Source organism: Nymphalis io, chromosome 3, assembly GCF_905147045.1.
Source record: "Nymphalis io chromosome 3, ilAglIoxx1.1, whole genome shotgun sequence".
Taxonomy (NCBI): domain Eukaryota; kingdom Metazoa; phylum Arthropoda; class Insecta; order Lepidoptera; family Nymphalidae; genus Nymphalis; species Nymphalis io.
Window position 1 is genome coordinate 1,148,861 of NC_065890.1, and position 15,996 is coordinate 1,164,856.

At 32.2% G+C, this 15,996-nt stretch overlaps 3 protein-coding genes across 4 annotated transcripts; 1 reads left to right on the top strand and 2 right to left on the bottom strand.

Moving 5' to 3' along the window:
* Window positions 1–1,671: 1,671 nt before the first annotated feature.
* Window positions 1,672–12,386, bottom strand: LOC126781419 (sodium/potassium-transporting ATPase subunit beta-2-like). 2 transcript variants are annotated; one of them, XR_007670629.1, is made up of 7 exons: window positions 12,164–12,386; window positions 8,007–8,264; window positions 7,539–7,719; window positions 5,576–5,687; window positions 4,929–5,097; window positions 3,247–3,658; window positions 1,672–3,204 (listed from the first exon to the last, which is right to left on the bottom strand). XR_007670629.1 is itself a non-coding variant. In XM_050506388.1 (6 exons), the coding sequence occupies exons 1-6, from the start codon at window positions 12,294–12,296 to the stop codon at window positions 3,555–3,557; spliced, it is 957 nt and encodes a 318-aa protein (XP_050362345.1). In that variant the 5' UTR covers window positions 12,297–12,386; the 3' UTR covers window positions 1,672–3,554. The 2 variants fall into 2 exon arrangements, 1 of the variants encoding a protein (XP_050362345.1); XM_050506388.1 differs by having other exon boundaries at window positions 1,672–3,658.
* A 683-nt stretch (window positions 12,387–13,069) lies between these two features.
* On the top strand, window positions 13,070–14,141 carry LOC126781158 (ER membrane protein complex subunit 5). The gene is made up of 3 exons (XM_050505994.1): window positions 13,070–13,311; window positions 13,433–13,485; window positions 13,861–14,141. Exons 1-3 carry the CDS (start codon window positions 13,236–13,238, stop codon window positions 14,080–14,082), a joined length of 351 nt encoding a protein of 116 aa, XP_050361951.1. The 5' UTR covers window positions 13,070–13,235; the 3' UTR covers window positions 14,083–14,141.
* Window positions 14,142–14,531: 390 nt separating this feature from the next.
* Window positions 14,532–15,614, bottom strand: LOC126781153 (probable H/ACA ribonucleoprotein complex subunit 1). The gene has a single exon (XM_050505986.1). It carries the CDS (start codon window positions 15,540–15,542, stop codon window positions 14,826–14,828), a length of 717 nt encoding a protein of 238 aa, XP_050361943.1. The 5' UTR covers window positions 15,543–15,614; the 3' UTR covers window positions 14,532–14,825.
* Between the last annotated feature and the right edge of the window lie 382 nt (window positions 15,615–15,996).

A 15,996-nucleotide genomic window follows, 5' to 3' on the forward strand; every position in this document is an offset into this window, starting at 1 on the left:
GCTTTCGCATGCTACCATGACGCTCAATAAAACCGAAACGCCTCCGAAAAAAAAAAAACGACAGTGCCTAGATCGGGGGAGGATTAGCAATAGGTATGGAATTAATAATATTAACATCACCTATCTAATAAAATGATGTGCAGACATTTTTCTAAATGCAGCAGAATACATAATTGGAAACCTAAAAACATATGACGATATATGGTTCTTTTCTTAGCCAATATATAATCTTATAAATTTCCACCATAGTATTACTTGCCAATGTCGTTGCAATACCTACATTTATAATTAATTCAATCATTACTGCGATTATTTCATATGCAACTTTGTAGATTATTATTTTATTTTCTCTTACTTTCTCTATCTTTCAACTAAGGTATGTTATGTAGAATTTATTAACAACTATAATTATTTTACTGATAAAAAAGGTTAAGAAGTAGTAAATAGGGAAAGGTTAAGAAGTACTACAAACGTTCTACAAGTGCTTGCAATCATAATTTATTTTCTGCAATATAGTATAGTATAGTTATTTACTGCAGTATAGTTGTATAATAAGACAATTTAAAAGTTAAAATCTATTAAACAATTATTTTATAATTATTTTTTACTGGTGGTAGAGCTTTGTGCAAGCGCGTCGGGGTAGATACCACCCACTCATCAGATATTCTACCGCAAAACAGCAATACTTGATATTGTTGTGTTCCGGTTTGAAGGGTGAGTGAGCCAGTGTAATTACAGGCACAAGGGACATAAAATCTTAGTTCCCAAGGTTGGTGGCGCATTGGCTATGTAAGCGATGGTTGACATTTCTTACAATGCCAATGTCTACGTGCGTTTGGTGACCACTTACCATCAGGTGGCCCATAGGCTCGTCCGCCTTCCTATTCTATAAAAAAAAAAAATTAATTTAGATGTTTAATAATTGAAAAATATCATTTTTTTTTCTCAGAACATATAAATGTTTGGAAATATTATATAAGCAAATTAAATAATAGATAAGCCATCAAGCTAATCTTTAACAGTATTTATAAACATTGTAATATTGTCGTTAACGGAATGTCAAGGTGTTAATGACCTATTGCAAATTCTGGTTACAAATTCAAAACAATGTCGTTTCATAATGGCGACGGGGTCATCAACCCTAGAATTTTTTGACGGTTAACGTCATTCGTTCATGAAATATAAATATGAAATTTCTTTTAACTTAATTACTTTAAATAATTTGACCTTAGGATAATTATTCAACTTTAATGAATGTTCAAATGTATGAAGACACGGAGACCGAATTGTAATGAATTACTGCAGAGGAGATAAAACAGTGCGCAATTACAGGTGCATTCTCTCTCTAGTCCGAGACCAGAGTGATTTTAGGCGCAGGACCAATGGCTTAACATGCTCATCGAGGAAGAGCGTAACACAGATAACTTCCTAACAATGGTTTCCGGAAGTTTTCCAAATTTTCTGATGAAAAACTCAAGTATTAACTCATATGGTTAGCCCGATATATCTGCAGTTTTACAAACTAGCCACTACAAAAACAAACACAAAATAGTCTTTATAATATTATAAGGGCACATACTCATGAGAGCATTTTTAATTCCTCATACTGTTATATGTTTTTAATCGTTTAGTTTTGAATCGTCATACATCATAAGTTAAAATAAAACAAAGTTTATAAAAACTATATTTTTATTGCTAAATCACTGAGGCACACATTGGGATTATATTATACAATCATTGGACGGACAAACAGTCTACACAATATAAAAAAGTCTTATCGTTGAATTAATTGGTACAACACAAAATATATAACGATGAACATAAAAAAGTAAATGCACAAGTTCAAACAAAGATTTATTATTTTCATTACTTATATAATCTATGGTTATTCAAAACATAGTAAATTTCAATAAAACTTATTTTAAAAGTCATAGATTCATTATTAGGCAAATGAAATTTTGTAAAATTATAAATGATGTTGTTGAACTGAACATTTATCATACAACATTTAGACAACGACGTTAGGTATATTGTGATCTAAAAAAATATATTCGGACCTAGCATTTCATTTCAACTTGCAGGATATCGAATGTGTGGCACTGGCACACACAGTCGTCGTAAATCAGATCATTTATCATTATTATAACATTAAAAAAACGTAAAAAAATATCTGAAAATAAAATGACAAACTATTACTTACATAGCACAATATTCACATAAAATATATAAATAATTAAAGTTACATAAAAGTAAATGAGATTCATTAGTTTTGTCAAGTTATATAGTTTTTTTTTAAATATATAAAGTTGCAAGAGGTAAAGAATCTAAAATATATGAAATAGTATTTAAGCAAGAATTAAGCACACATCTTCATTAATTGAATGATCGAAGCTTGAACAGATTATTCAAATATGTGTTATATTTTTCACTTTAAAATATATAAATGTACTTAAAAATATATCAGATGTTCCATCTACAAATATTTTTCTTATGATTTTCTTTTTCTTTATCATGTAAAATATTTAAAATGTAGTCTTCAGCTGCACGCGACAGATAAAAAAAAACCATTAAGATCAACTAAAATTACAAAGTACACACTAGTGAAATTAAAAAAAAAAGATTATATGACTATTATATTTAAACTTTCTGTAGAAAAATATTTTTCCATATCAAAATGGAAAAATAGTTCCAAACGTAGTTTGAAATCTGACAATTTACTTTCATGATGTCCATGTCCAAAGGTTTGACTTTAAAAAATGATACATTTCCACTTAACTGTAATAAACTATTACAAAATATATATTTCACATGGCAATTGTATATAATAAAATGAGCAGCCATATTCAGAATTATTCTTAAATCTAAGTACGAGAGGCACAGTTATATTGGACGGACTATGTAAATTCTTAAGTTACAGTTACAGCTATATTATGGACGGTTTAATTAATATCATAAAACTTTTTTTACCTCTTCACCTTAACGTTACGTTACACAATAAAAAAAAAACGAAATTTCAAAATAAAAAGAAACGTCTTAGGCATATAGCTTCTCTCATTTGTGACGTCAAACCTATTCATTCCAAATTAAATAAATTCGAGATATTAAATCCTGTCAGCTCTAGGACAGTTCAGTTACGTATATTTAGAAGAAGTCTTTGATTTTCAGTCAGTTAAAACAAATATAGTTGTATGGTCGAATATAGGCCTCCACATCGTTATAATTAATTCCCAAATTTAAAAATCGTACATTAAGCCAAAAAAGTTTTATAAAATCTGACAGAATAATATTTTAGCTTTTTAATTAATTGAACATTTTCAAACAAAATATCATACTATTCTACCATTGAAACAAATAGTAATAGTTTCAAGAGATTCCATGATACTACTTATCATCGGTCTACTCAAAAGACCGAGCAATAAAACAATGGTCTTTCCAGTAGACCATATATAAATCGACACTTTATAAATGGTACCAATATTTTTAATAAAATATCGTGTCATACGCTTTGGTTTTTGGAAAGACCAGAGTGTAAAAGCTATTAGTAGCTCTGTGTATTACTCTATCATAAGCTCAAAGTGAACTACACCGAGACGATCTCTTCTGTTGTACTTGATGTTCCTCGCCCAAGCACGACACTCAATGTTGATGACTATACCAGCTGAAATAAGAACATGTTTTAATAGCCATTATAAACGCTGCACTCTTTCTAATGACGGCATAGAAGTCATTTACACGGGCTTCAGCAAACAACAGTGATGCACTACAAAAGCGCGGCAATCCCAACAGTATCCTGAATGCATCGTTATATATATATATATATATATATTTTTTTTTATAGAATAGGAAGGTGGACGAGCATATGGGCCACCTGATGGTAAGTGGTCACCAAACGCCCTTAGACATTGGCATTGTAAGAAATGTCAACCATCGCTTATAGCCAATGCGCCACCAACCTTGGGAACTAAGATTTTATGTCCCTTGTGCCTGTAATTACACTGGCTCACTCACCCTTCAAACCGGAACACAACAATATCAAGTATTGCTGTTTTGCGGTAGAATATCTGATGAGTGGGTGGTACCTACCCAGACGGGCTTGCACAAAGCCCTACCACCAGTAACTATATATATAGGTTTTGACAGTATGCTTTAAAAACAGTAATTTTTATGTAATTCGTGCAACGTGCAAACCTGCGGTACTTAGTTAATAACATTTTTTTTTTTATTTAAGGATAATTTTCATATAATATATAATGTTTTGTATAATCAACTCATACATCAGATATAAAAGTGAAACTACTGAGTTTTTCACTGGGCTAGTTCTTAGGTGATGGCTTTAAATGACATTTCAGAAATGCTTTTACCTTAAATAATATAAATTAATAAAAGACATGAAGATGAAATCATTCCCTATTAGCCGTCAATAAGAGCGCCAACCCTGAGATTTAAGATGTCCCTTAAATCTGTAAACTCTCCACCCACCCTTTCAATCAAGACCTAGTTCTGTCCTTACTCATCGTATGTAGTATGATTGGTGAGTGGGTGATTATCATTACATTATTGCATTAAATTTACTTAACGACTGACAAAACTCTACTACCGGTGACGCAAAAAAATAGCACTGAAATGAGTCGACGTAAAAAGATCAGCGAGAGCTTCGTTTTCCATGAACAGTAATAACCATTTCTAATTTGAAATTACGTTTTTATTAACCATCTTCAGAAAGCTTCTTTAAGCTTTCTGTGAAGGTCGAATTTTATAATTGGTTTTTAACTAATTTCCTGATGAATTAAAGTTTTAAATATAGGCTATTGCTCAGGAATATATTATATTGCTCAGGATGACAATTCCACCAAATAAAAAAAAAACATGTTATATTTAAAAATATTTATATGAATAATTCTATATTAAATAACTGTTCGTATACTCACTCCTGGGCCGCTGTAAGTGCACCGCGACCAACGGGCTCAGATAACCTTCAGCGTTATTGTACGGATAATAGTAGCCGGGGAAACCAGGGGCTGGCAAGTATTTTATAGGCCCAATGTTTTCCTTGTCCGCTGGAGTTTCACCTTGACAGGAAACCCACACCATATTACCCTGGAAAACGTCTTTATTAATATACTTAGTAGTTATTCAATAATTGATGTAATAAGTAGCTTATTTGATTAAAGATCACAAGGTTAGGGGTTCAAACCTCGAGTCAGAATATAAATGATGTAATTAAATGTTCGAAACGTGCAAAATATACATGATATTATCCTCAAATGTTCAACATAATTATTTTGGTCGAATTTCATCAACTGGACGAATATTATCATTAGTAATTCCTTATTAAAAGACATTGCTAGATATTGTTTTTAGAAGGGTGAGTGAGCCAAGTGTAATTCTGATCATGATTGGTACGGCATTCATGCTGTAAGTGATGATTTATATTTAAGAAACTGGCAATTTTTATGGATACCTGCCGTCATGTGGCCCGTTTCATCGACTGCCTTTGTGTACAAAATGTATATATATTTAAAAAAAAACTTACTGAATGAAGGAATGACATAAATATAATTAAAATTTATCTTACATAGTCTCGATTGTAATCTGTTATGTTTTTGATATGATATTGAAGATCTAGAGGCATTTCGGTTGGCAAGACACTCGTTTCATTATAGAACTCCGGCCGCCACCCATATATCCTGTAATCAATTAAAGTATATCATTACATTTTTTTGGCAGGCAAATGGACCACCTGATGACGTCTTAAGGAATACTAGTCGGATGGAGATTGAGAGCTGAAGATCGAGCTCAGTGGCGTGCCATTGGAGAGGCCTATGTCCAGCAGTGGACGAGAAAAGGATGATGATGAGTCATTCCATACATCGCCAATGCTCCACCAACTTTGGAACGTAAGTTGTTATGTCTCTTGTGGCTGAAGTTTTACATCAAAAATGGGATAACGCTATGACAGTTATGGCATAGATGTTATATCGATGACTATTAAATGTATTTTTTTTTTAAAATAATTATGAAAAGCGTTTACGAAACGTTGCTTTCGCGTGTTTTGTATTTTTTATATACTTCTCTACATATTTAATCTTGATGGGGATGTGGCCCGTATGACTCCTGGGAACGGTTACGTTTTCATATGCGGTAAATTTGCACCTGTACAAATACAGGTGCAAATTTCGCACATTTAAATCATCATTTTAATTCGAATTTAAAAAAAACATTGACCTTACAGCTGACCTTAAATTACTTTTTTCGCTAGCCCTTATATAACAAGAGCATAATTTTGCAAACTATTTCGAAAAGGTTTTAAACGAGCATGACGTTTCTATGATTTATATTTTCATTTGAATTCAAAATCAAAAACTAAATTTAATATTTCACAACAGTATAACTGTCACTTCACCCTTTTTACGGTTTTATAAGGGTGCAATAAAGTATTGAGTGACATTACCGGTGTAAGGGTTACACGTCACGCCAACCGTTAATTAGCTTTAGTTAGAGACTTAACTTGCTAAATATAAGTAAATATTATTATGTATGTAAATGAGTAATTTATTCTCTATGGCCTGACCACTAGGGGAGTAAAGACAAATAGACAACTTTAAAATTGAATTCGATCTAATGAATCTGTGATATTCATTATGGATTCGCGAAGTGGCGTTTTGAATGTCCGCGAAATTGTTATCAAAATTAAAGCAGATACAATGGAATAATGTTGTATTATAAATTAGATTAAGATAAGCGTAAGATATTTTAATCAAGAACTGTTTGTAGTGCATAATATAGGAGAGCTATTAGCAATCAAACCGTATGTAAACTGAAAAACTATAGTTTATTTATATCTAGTTCTTCTACTTCGATTGGAATGGGCTATAAAATCTTATCTTATTATATAACATTTACAGTAACAGTAACAGCCTGTTAATATCCCACAGCTGGGCTAAGGCCTGCTCTCCTTTTTTGAGAAAAAGGTTTGGAGCTTATTCACCCACGCTGCTCCAATGCGGGTTGGTAGAATACACATGTGGCAGAGTTTCAATGAAATTAGACACATGCAGGTTTCCTCACGATGTTTTCCTTCACCGTCAAGCACGAGATGAATCGTAAACACAAATTAAGCACATGAAAATTCAGTGCTGCTTGCCCGGGTTTGAACCCACGATCATCGGTTAAGATTTACACGCTCTTACCACTGGGCCATCTCGTTGAAATAGAAAGTACCTGCCTACCATCATTTATATATAAAACCAGAGTAACTAAATTTGTATTAAAATAAATGGTTGGTCAATTTTATTATCACATTTTCCTTCAAAAACCACCATAGTCCCATCGGAATTATGTTTATCATTTAGGTACTCTAATTTTCTAATAATATTCATACTCAAATTATCGTCACAATTTTTTATATTATTGAGAAACGGGTCTTATTTGATCTTCAAAGACCGTTGGACTGCAACACAAAAGTTCAATAACCGATCCCACGTTACTCAGCTCTCATTTATTATGAACAGAATGAAATATTATATGAATTGGGTTACCTGTTCAATTTTAGAAATATACACGGCGAGGATTTATGGAATGAGAAATGATTCTCTTCTATACACGGCGCCCAACTTTGGATGTCCACGTCACACACCTTCCCTTGAGGAGGGAGGTCCTTGAAGTTGCAGTTGTAAATATTCTGACCAGCACCGGCAGTTTGACCCTTCTTTTTGTAAACTAAGACAAAACAAACATACAATAGCTTAAAAACGATTTCAAGTCGCTAATTCCAAAGTTTTGCTGAATAACTACTGTAGAGGACGTCGCACCCTTAGTCTTCCAACTTCATCCTAACTAGCACCATATATATTATTATTCATTTCAAAGTCGAAAGATTTCAAATCGATGAAAAATCTCCAAGCATTGTCGTTTACAAGAGCACTGGCTATTCCCAGCAGTGGGACATTTACTGGCCGTTACTCGCCATATACTTTTAACATATATAGATAGAAATGAATGCACACCTGACAGAAAGTCAATTAGCTGATCTTCCCAATACTTGTAACTGTCGTAGCCCGTTCCTTTATACCAGATGAGAGTGCTGCGTACATCAGGGGGGAGAGGTCTAAATCCCAGACCGGGGCTGGTACCGATTAAACTGTAATCCTGCTGCAGCCTCGGCACACGAGGGTTAATGAAGTGCTGGAGAAACGTCACCATGCAAATGGCAAACAAAGCTGCCAGAACGATGTAAAATATCACATAGAATATTATGATTTTCCCTGCAAAAGAAAAAATATGTTAAGCTTCAGTGCTATTGTTTATTTTTTCTTCTTTTTTGGCGTGTACCTACGCTATTTGAGCGCAAAATATTCTGCCAATGTCACGTACAAAATAGATGACACATCTATACTAATATTATAACGAGGTAAAATTTGTGAGGTTGTAGGGGGTCATCTCTGGATCTACTGAACCGATTTTGAAAATTTTTTTACCGATAGAAAGCCACATTATTTGTGAGTGAGTGTCATAGGCTATATAATACGTTTTTGGTTGCATACTTTAAGAGATAAGCTAAAACATCAAATACGCGAGACAATTTTATTAATGTTCGGCCAACGCGACTTTTGGCAGTCAGGAAATAAATCATAGCACTCAGTATTAACCGAACCACACTCATAATTTCATCACAAGTAAAGATGTTTACCGCCCAACGAAGTGGGCACAAGTCAGCTAGTATGATATGAGATTACTCGTTTTCAAATTTTGAATCGTTTAATGATGATGAATGATGAGTGAAAACTATGTAATTGTGCTATTCTGTAAGAACTCACTTATGGTGATATACTATTTTGGTGCTTATATTCTTAAAATCTTATAATTATTATGGTCAAAAGCGCTTATCACTTTCTGACATTTCACGACCAATTTCTGCGGTGCGTCGTGTTTGAATTGAACTGGTCACTTAAACACTACGAAGCAGAAATCTCACGGAAACTTCAAACCAAAACATCATTTTGTAAAAGAAAGGGTCCCGAAGGCTATAGACGATTTTGAGTGTTATGGTAGCATGCGCAAGCAATCTCGTGGCGCTCCTCGTTAAGACGGAAAGGGTACCGCTGGTTATTCAGTGAGTATTCCGATGTTCGGAGCGCACTCGGCGCCTTGGACACTCGCGAGCCCCACATAACCCCACATAAAGGAACGCGTAACGCGTTTTTCCAGCGATAAAAAAGGCTATAGAGAATTTTTATTGAATTAAGCCAATAATTTCTTTCAAAATAAAAATATTATTTGGAATTCGAATGAGAGTTACAGATTAACGCGTAAAAAAACAAACGCTTCAGCTTTATTACATTAGTATATATCTATAATAAAGCCGATCAGCTAAAACAATAAAAAATCCAAAACCTATCACCCAGTGGTTTAATTATAGCAGTGGTAAACTGGTCAATTGTAAAAGTAAGGCTTCACAGATTAGGGCTGCTACAATTTTATTCCTAAGCACCCCACTGACATTCTTTTAGTCTATAATTAAGAGACTGTTGAGGCTTCCTCTCAAGGATATTATAGAGGTCATGGTATAAATCGTGTTGTATTAACCTTACGTTATATATTAGATTTAAAAGAAAATTACACATACAAGTATTGACATATCAGATAGATAAGAAATGAATGATTAGTTTTATATAAATATATATTACATAGCAACATATAAACATCAAGCGGAATGGTTTATGAACCGCCTAGCTATGTAAAAGTCGCTGGTTCGATCCCGACCACGGGCTAATGTCGCTCAACTCCAAACACAAGCTCTGTGCTTTAAATATGAATATTAGTAATTCCTTAAAAATGGACATTACTGGAAATCTTTAAAAAAAAACTATACATTAAAAAGTTTTTTTTTAAACATTTACCATTTTAACTTAAAGATACATGTTAACTGTTTGCTTTTTCAGGAACTAATATTTAGATGTAAATTATATGAGGAATAGTAACTGATTGTCTTTTTTTAAAGAAACAAAAATGTAAAATGTCTGGATACGCGAATGTTACTGTATGACCAGCCAGCAATGTCTCAATGCACTTGTATACTAATATAAAATATTAGAAATTTCACCCAATTGTACGTTTATAACAGAATTTCATTGCATTAAGGCATACTGCTCACTTTTTCTTTACTGATGCTAAACGAATATACTAAAAACTAATATAAATTAATTTAATTTATTTTGTTTGTGAAGGTTCTTGTAAATATGTCATTTGAAGCTACTGCAGTAGTATTTCCTTTTGATGAAAGGTAGGAACCATTTGTTTTGTGAGGATACAAGATTCATATTTCCTTGTCCAGTTTTCAGATATACATATAAAAATTGAGAAGTTCGTTCTGAGCACTATAGTGAACTATAGGGTTTAGAGGAGGCTTTATAATGATATACGGTAGCATACCTTACTTACTTTCTTTACAAGGGAGAAGAAGAGAACTTACAAAACACATACTGGGTACACATACCTTGGAAAAATTATGGAATAAATAGAATAAATATTTCGAATATTAATCAGTAACATTAGAACCAAATTTTATAATAATTCATTAATGAATAGCAAACTGTATAACTTGTTTATTCGTCAAAACTACTTCATTGTTTTATTTCACGGAAAAGTAAATAAAAATAAAAATATAATCCATTCAACAATGTATATAATACTTATATTATGAATCATATGAATGGTTTATAAGCATTTAAGTCTCCATGAATTAAAGATACAAACATTTGCTTATGTTTAAACTATCCTAAGAATATCTTGCATATAATTTAAGTAAATAGAACATAGCTAATTTTATAACTAGGTTTTATTTAACTTGAATGAACAAGATGAATTAACACCACTTTATCTTATCCCACAGATTTGACATTTTACATGTTAATTTTGTTCTGATGACATACGTTTTTATAGTAAGTATAACCAGATTATTCATCTAGCATTGGCCACAAAAAAGCCGAGATGGCCCAGTGGTAAGAGCGTGTGAATTTTAACCAATTTTCGTAGGTTCAAACCCGGGCTGGCACCACTGAATTTTCATGTGCTTAATTTGTGATTATAATTCATCTCATGCTTGACAGTGAAGGAAAACATCGTGAGGAAACCTGCATGTGTCTAATTTCACTGAAATTCTGTCACATGCGTATTCCACCATCCCACATTGGAGCAGGGTGGTGGAATAAGCTCCAAGCCATCTCCTCAGAAAGGGAGAGGAGGCCTTAGCCCAGCAGTGGGACATTCACAGGCTGTTACTGTTACTGTATTGACACCAGATGCAGGAACTCCTCAACGTTCGACAATATAGACATAAAATTTTGTATATAAAAGGTAATTTTTTAAAATATTCTTATACTGTAAACTTATATATTTGTGAAATTTAGTCAACCCTAATAATATTACTTGAATTTTTATTAAGATTGTTACTACCCAGTTAATCTTTATAATTATATTATACTTTTATAATATAATTATAAAGATTAACTGGGTAGTAACAATTTCCTCTTTGGGAACATAAAAATATACTGTCAGAAAAATTAAACTTTATTAGAAAAATATACCTATGTCTCACAAAAAAACTTTTAATAAATGAATACCTACTACCATTACAATTTTGTTATCGTCCTGGTTATTTTAGTGATATCTGTCTGGTATCTAAGGTCAATATATTTTTTTGGTTTGAAGTCAGTAACTTAATTATTTTTAAATTTAAAACAATAATTTAGTTTGTTTCCCTTAAAATAGTAAAATAAATTTATATAAATAAATGATGGGGCACTAGTAAATTAAATATGACTTGAGTTAAGCTCTTTATACAAAATATTATCACTATTAATGAAAAAATTAATATTTTAGCAAAATTAATAAATATTTTATTCAAAAATAACGTCTAATAAAAATATTGATGCTAAACCTTTAGGCAACATCTGAAGTTGTAAATTTACAACTTGAAGTATTTAATCGTTAGATTAACAAATCTTATAAAAAATGTTCTTAATGGTAAGCTTTGAAAGTTTTTAATGAAGCCACGCCCTGCACTTTTTTAAGAGTCGACTATTAAATTTTTAGTAATTAATGAAGTAATTTAGAGAAAAAGTAGATAAACATTATATTCAAAGAAAAAGATATACTACTTTACCCCAACTTTCAGCAGTTCTTCCCATAATCGCTCCCGTTTCGTCATTGTAAAAGAAATCAGAAAACTTCTGTTTTGCTGTTTTCTTCAGAGGCTTTGTATCCATTTCGAATTGATCCATCTTAGATTTTGGCATTTTCAATATTTTCTATTAACTATTTATTTATAAAATTTATTTTTACGGCAAAGAAAATAATGGAACACAACCGCCTCAACACAATACATACGTGCGTGTTTACAGATTAAAAATATTTTAAATTAATTTTGACAACGGTTGGTCAATAAGTTGACAGCTGCCATTCACCTAATTTACCTAAGTTATCTAGAGGCACAAATGTTTTTTTTTTTTTAATCAAAAATATTTTACATACTAATATTTCCAATCATCTCATAAAGACAATTTTTTAACTATTCACCCGAATGATAACTTTTATTTCTATTCATTTTAATTGCGTAAATACATATATATCGGCACACTTATAAGTTTTTGATTATCTAATGTAATAAAATATTTAAAATCATTGACATTTTGAAAAAGGTTGATTTTGAATGTTTTTGAATGTTTTTAAGCCATAAAGCAGTATACTGACTAAAGACGACGCTAAAAAAAAAGTAGCATTGACACTTTTGTAGTGTTCATGGCATTAATATTTAATTGTAAGCGCGCGATACATGCAAGTTATCGTAAGAGTACGGTCACAGGCGAGCGTTATTTTATCAAATGTTTAAGTTTAATCATTATTTTATTTACTGATGATTGAGTTAACATCTGCTATGTTGGTGCAGCTAAATTTGCATGTCGTGTCATGTGTGTGTGAGACCGTTGAGGAACGCAGCTTATGCTATGCACATTATCACTTGTCATTGATAATTGACAGTTACTTCACTTTGTAGTTTGTATTAGCACTTGACAATTTAACTTGTGATTTGACGTATATGTCTTATGTCTATTGAATAGTACCTATTTATTAATTGAATTCGCCCTTTATTTTACCAATTTAAATAGTTTTGCACACAAAATTTACGAATATTACTATCTAAAGACTATAACTGCCTACTTCAACAAAATCGAGTAATGGCATCTGTTCACAAAATAATTGTCATTGTTGGATTTATATCGCTGTTTCATTCAGCGTTCTCAGCAGCACAACGTTAGTATAATTTGATTTTAAAGATATCATTAAATATTTCAGTAATAAATCTCACTACTAAACGTAATATGAATAGAATATAAGTAATAATTATTGATACTAAATAGTAAATTTATTACAGATCGTTCATACCTTCGGATATCATCACAAGAATTCACAACATTACCCCTCGATGTAAGCAAAATTAGTTTTATCATTTATAATATAGTTAACCTTATAATATTAATAATTGCATGTACTATTTAAATAAGTTAATGTTTTCATTAAAGTTAATGAAAAATATCATTATATTTGTAAAAGAAATATATAATCAACATTATTTACTTCCAAGCACTTTTTATATAATTTTACACAATAAATAAATTACACAATTTTAATCACCTATACAATTTATTTTAATAATATGCTATATTTATCAATGGATTTAAAATATAATTTTAAAATGTAATCATTGGCAAATATAAATCTATGGGTTTTATTACAGAAACTAAGATTTTACCCCCATAAAAATGTTATTAAAGTATTTATATAAATGATTATTCATTACAGATAATAATCCAGGCAGTAGCAAGTTTATTTGCAGTGATGTGGGGAATTCTTAATGTGTCTGGCAAACTTCGTGAAATCCCAGCTGCAGCAGAGCTGAATACTGTTAAATGGGAAACTCAACGTAATCTTCCATCATTCTATATCTTTAATCACAGAGGAAGAGCATTAGCCTATAATTTTGTTCCAACACCGAGTAAAGGGGACTTAGAAAACTTAGAATGATAATAGTATAATTAAGATAATATTGTTTTAAAAATATATTTATTTAGAGGATGAGGAAATTTTCTTTTGTATTTGACCTTGTATGAAGCAAAGAAATTTAAGTACACATTTTAATCTGCTATAAATATATGAAAATAAAAACAATATATTTAATTTATTCATCAAATTTACAACTATCAAATTAAATTATATTATTTTGACAGGCCTTTCAAATAGTATTGAGTAGTATCATAGTAGTATGTGAAAACATCCAACTATGTTTACATTGCAAACTTGCACTGATTGGAAAAAAGTATTCGAATAAGGCTAACCTAAGTTATCATGGATTGAAGTATTCATATTTGGGGTTATAATTATGACTTTAAAATAATTTGATATTTAGTATGTACAAAGTAAATTAAATAAAACAGTTTTTTTTTTTAAATTTGTATTTCTTATTTTTAATGGAAAAATATGTAATCTGTAGAGCCCTCAAAACATAGCAATATTTTATACTTTTGTCATCTTGAAAAAAAACATTATATAAGTATAAAAATTCAATACAAATGTTATATGGTTATTTACAAATGAGTGTATCTTTTAGTGTAACCTTAATACATTGATATTGCAATATTTTTAACTACTTTTTATAAGAATAAACAGCTTTCATTCATGAATAACCATTCTTATATTAAAACGTGACGAGAGTCAGAACATATCTTCTAGTAACAGTCTTTGCACATGTACAAGAATCATACACATTATTATCTTCCTCCACGTCCACCTCTGAAACCTCCGCCTCCTCTGCCAAATCCACCACCGCCGCCTCCTCTTCCGAAGCCGCCACCACCGCTTCCTCTTCCAAATCCACCTCCACCGCCTCCTCTACCAAATCCACCTCCTCCGCCTCCTCTACCAAATCCACCTCCTCCACCTCTGCCGAATCCACCCCCGCCTCGGCCGCCTCCTCCGCGGTTAAATCCTCCGCCGCCGCCTCTGCCAAAACCACCGCCACCACGTCCACCTCGGCCGCCACGACCACCGCCGCGTTTCGCTCCAGGTGGTTGTGGCAAAAATCTCTTTAAAGGTAATAATTTTGCAGGATCAATAAAAAATTGTTGCCCTTCTTTAAAACTTTTGGCCTTTATATTTTCACCTAGTTTTACAGATACGAAATAGTCTCGTAAATTTCCAAATATTTCGTCAATTTTGCCGATCTGTTCTTTGTTTTCAAGAAAAATTGGAGCATTGAAGTAAGGTACGTCCTCAATGTCTACTTTACATACAAGGTCATCTTGAACTGTCCAGCCGTAATGGCCGAGAGGAATCACGGACTCAGGGGGACCTGCGTCTTGTTGTCTGTAACCACCGCCGCCTCCGCCACCGCGTCCTCGGCCACCACCAAAGCCACGACCACCTCCTCTTCCTCCAAATCCTCCACGACCGCCACCTCCACCGCCTCCTCTTCCGCGAAAGGACATTTTAACTTAGAAATATAACAAATATAACCTCAAGTCACGTTATATTTTCGGCGAACCGCACATGCTTTCTTGCTTCACTCAATATCAAAGTCAATTTATAGATGACAGTGACAGAGGATAGTGAGCTGTGAGGCTATGCCGCAAGTCGCAAGCACAACAAAGGAATCAAGAAAGCGTTTTTAAAAGGATCCTTTATTTATAAGCTTAATAAAAAATAACTTTATATAGGAGATTTTATAATACCAAAAGTGTATGTATGTTGGGTGGACTGGTTTTAATTTCACTTACAAGACTTGATAGTAACATAAGTTAACAGATAAAGATTAAAATAAAAGCTTAAATTGAATGTTTTGGTAACTTTACAATAATTATTTATTAATACAAATTCAAATCTTTAGAGATTATTTATTCAATTTTACATCGGTCTTAAAAAATATTTGCAATCTGTGCCACT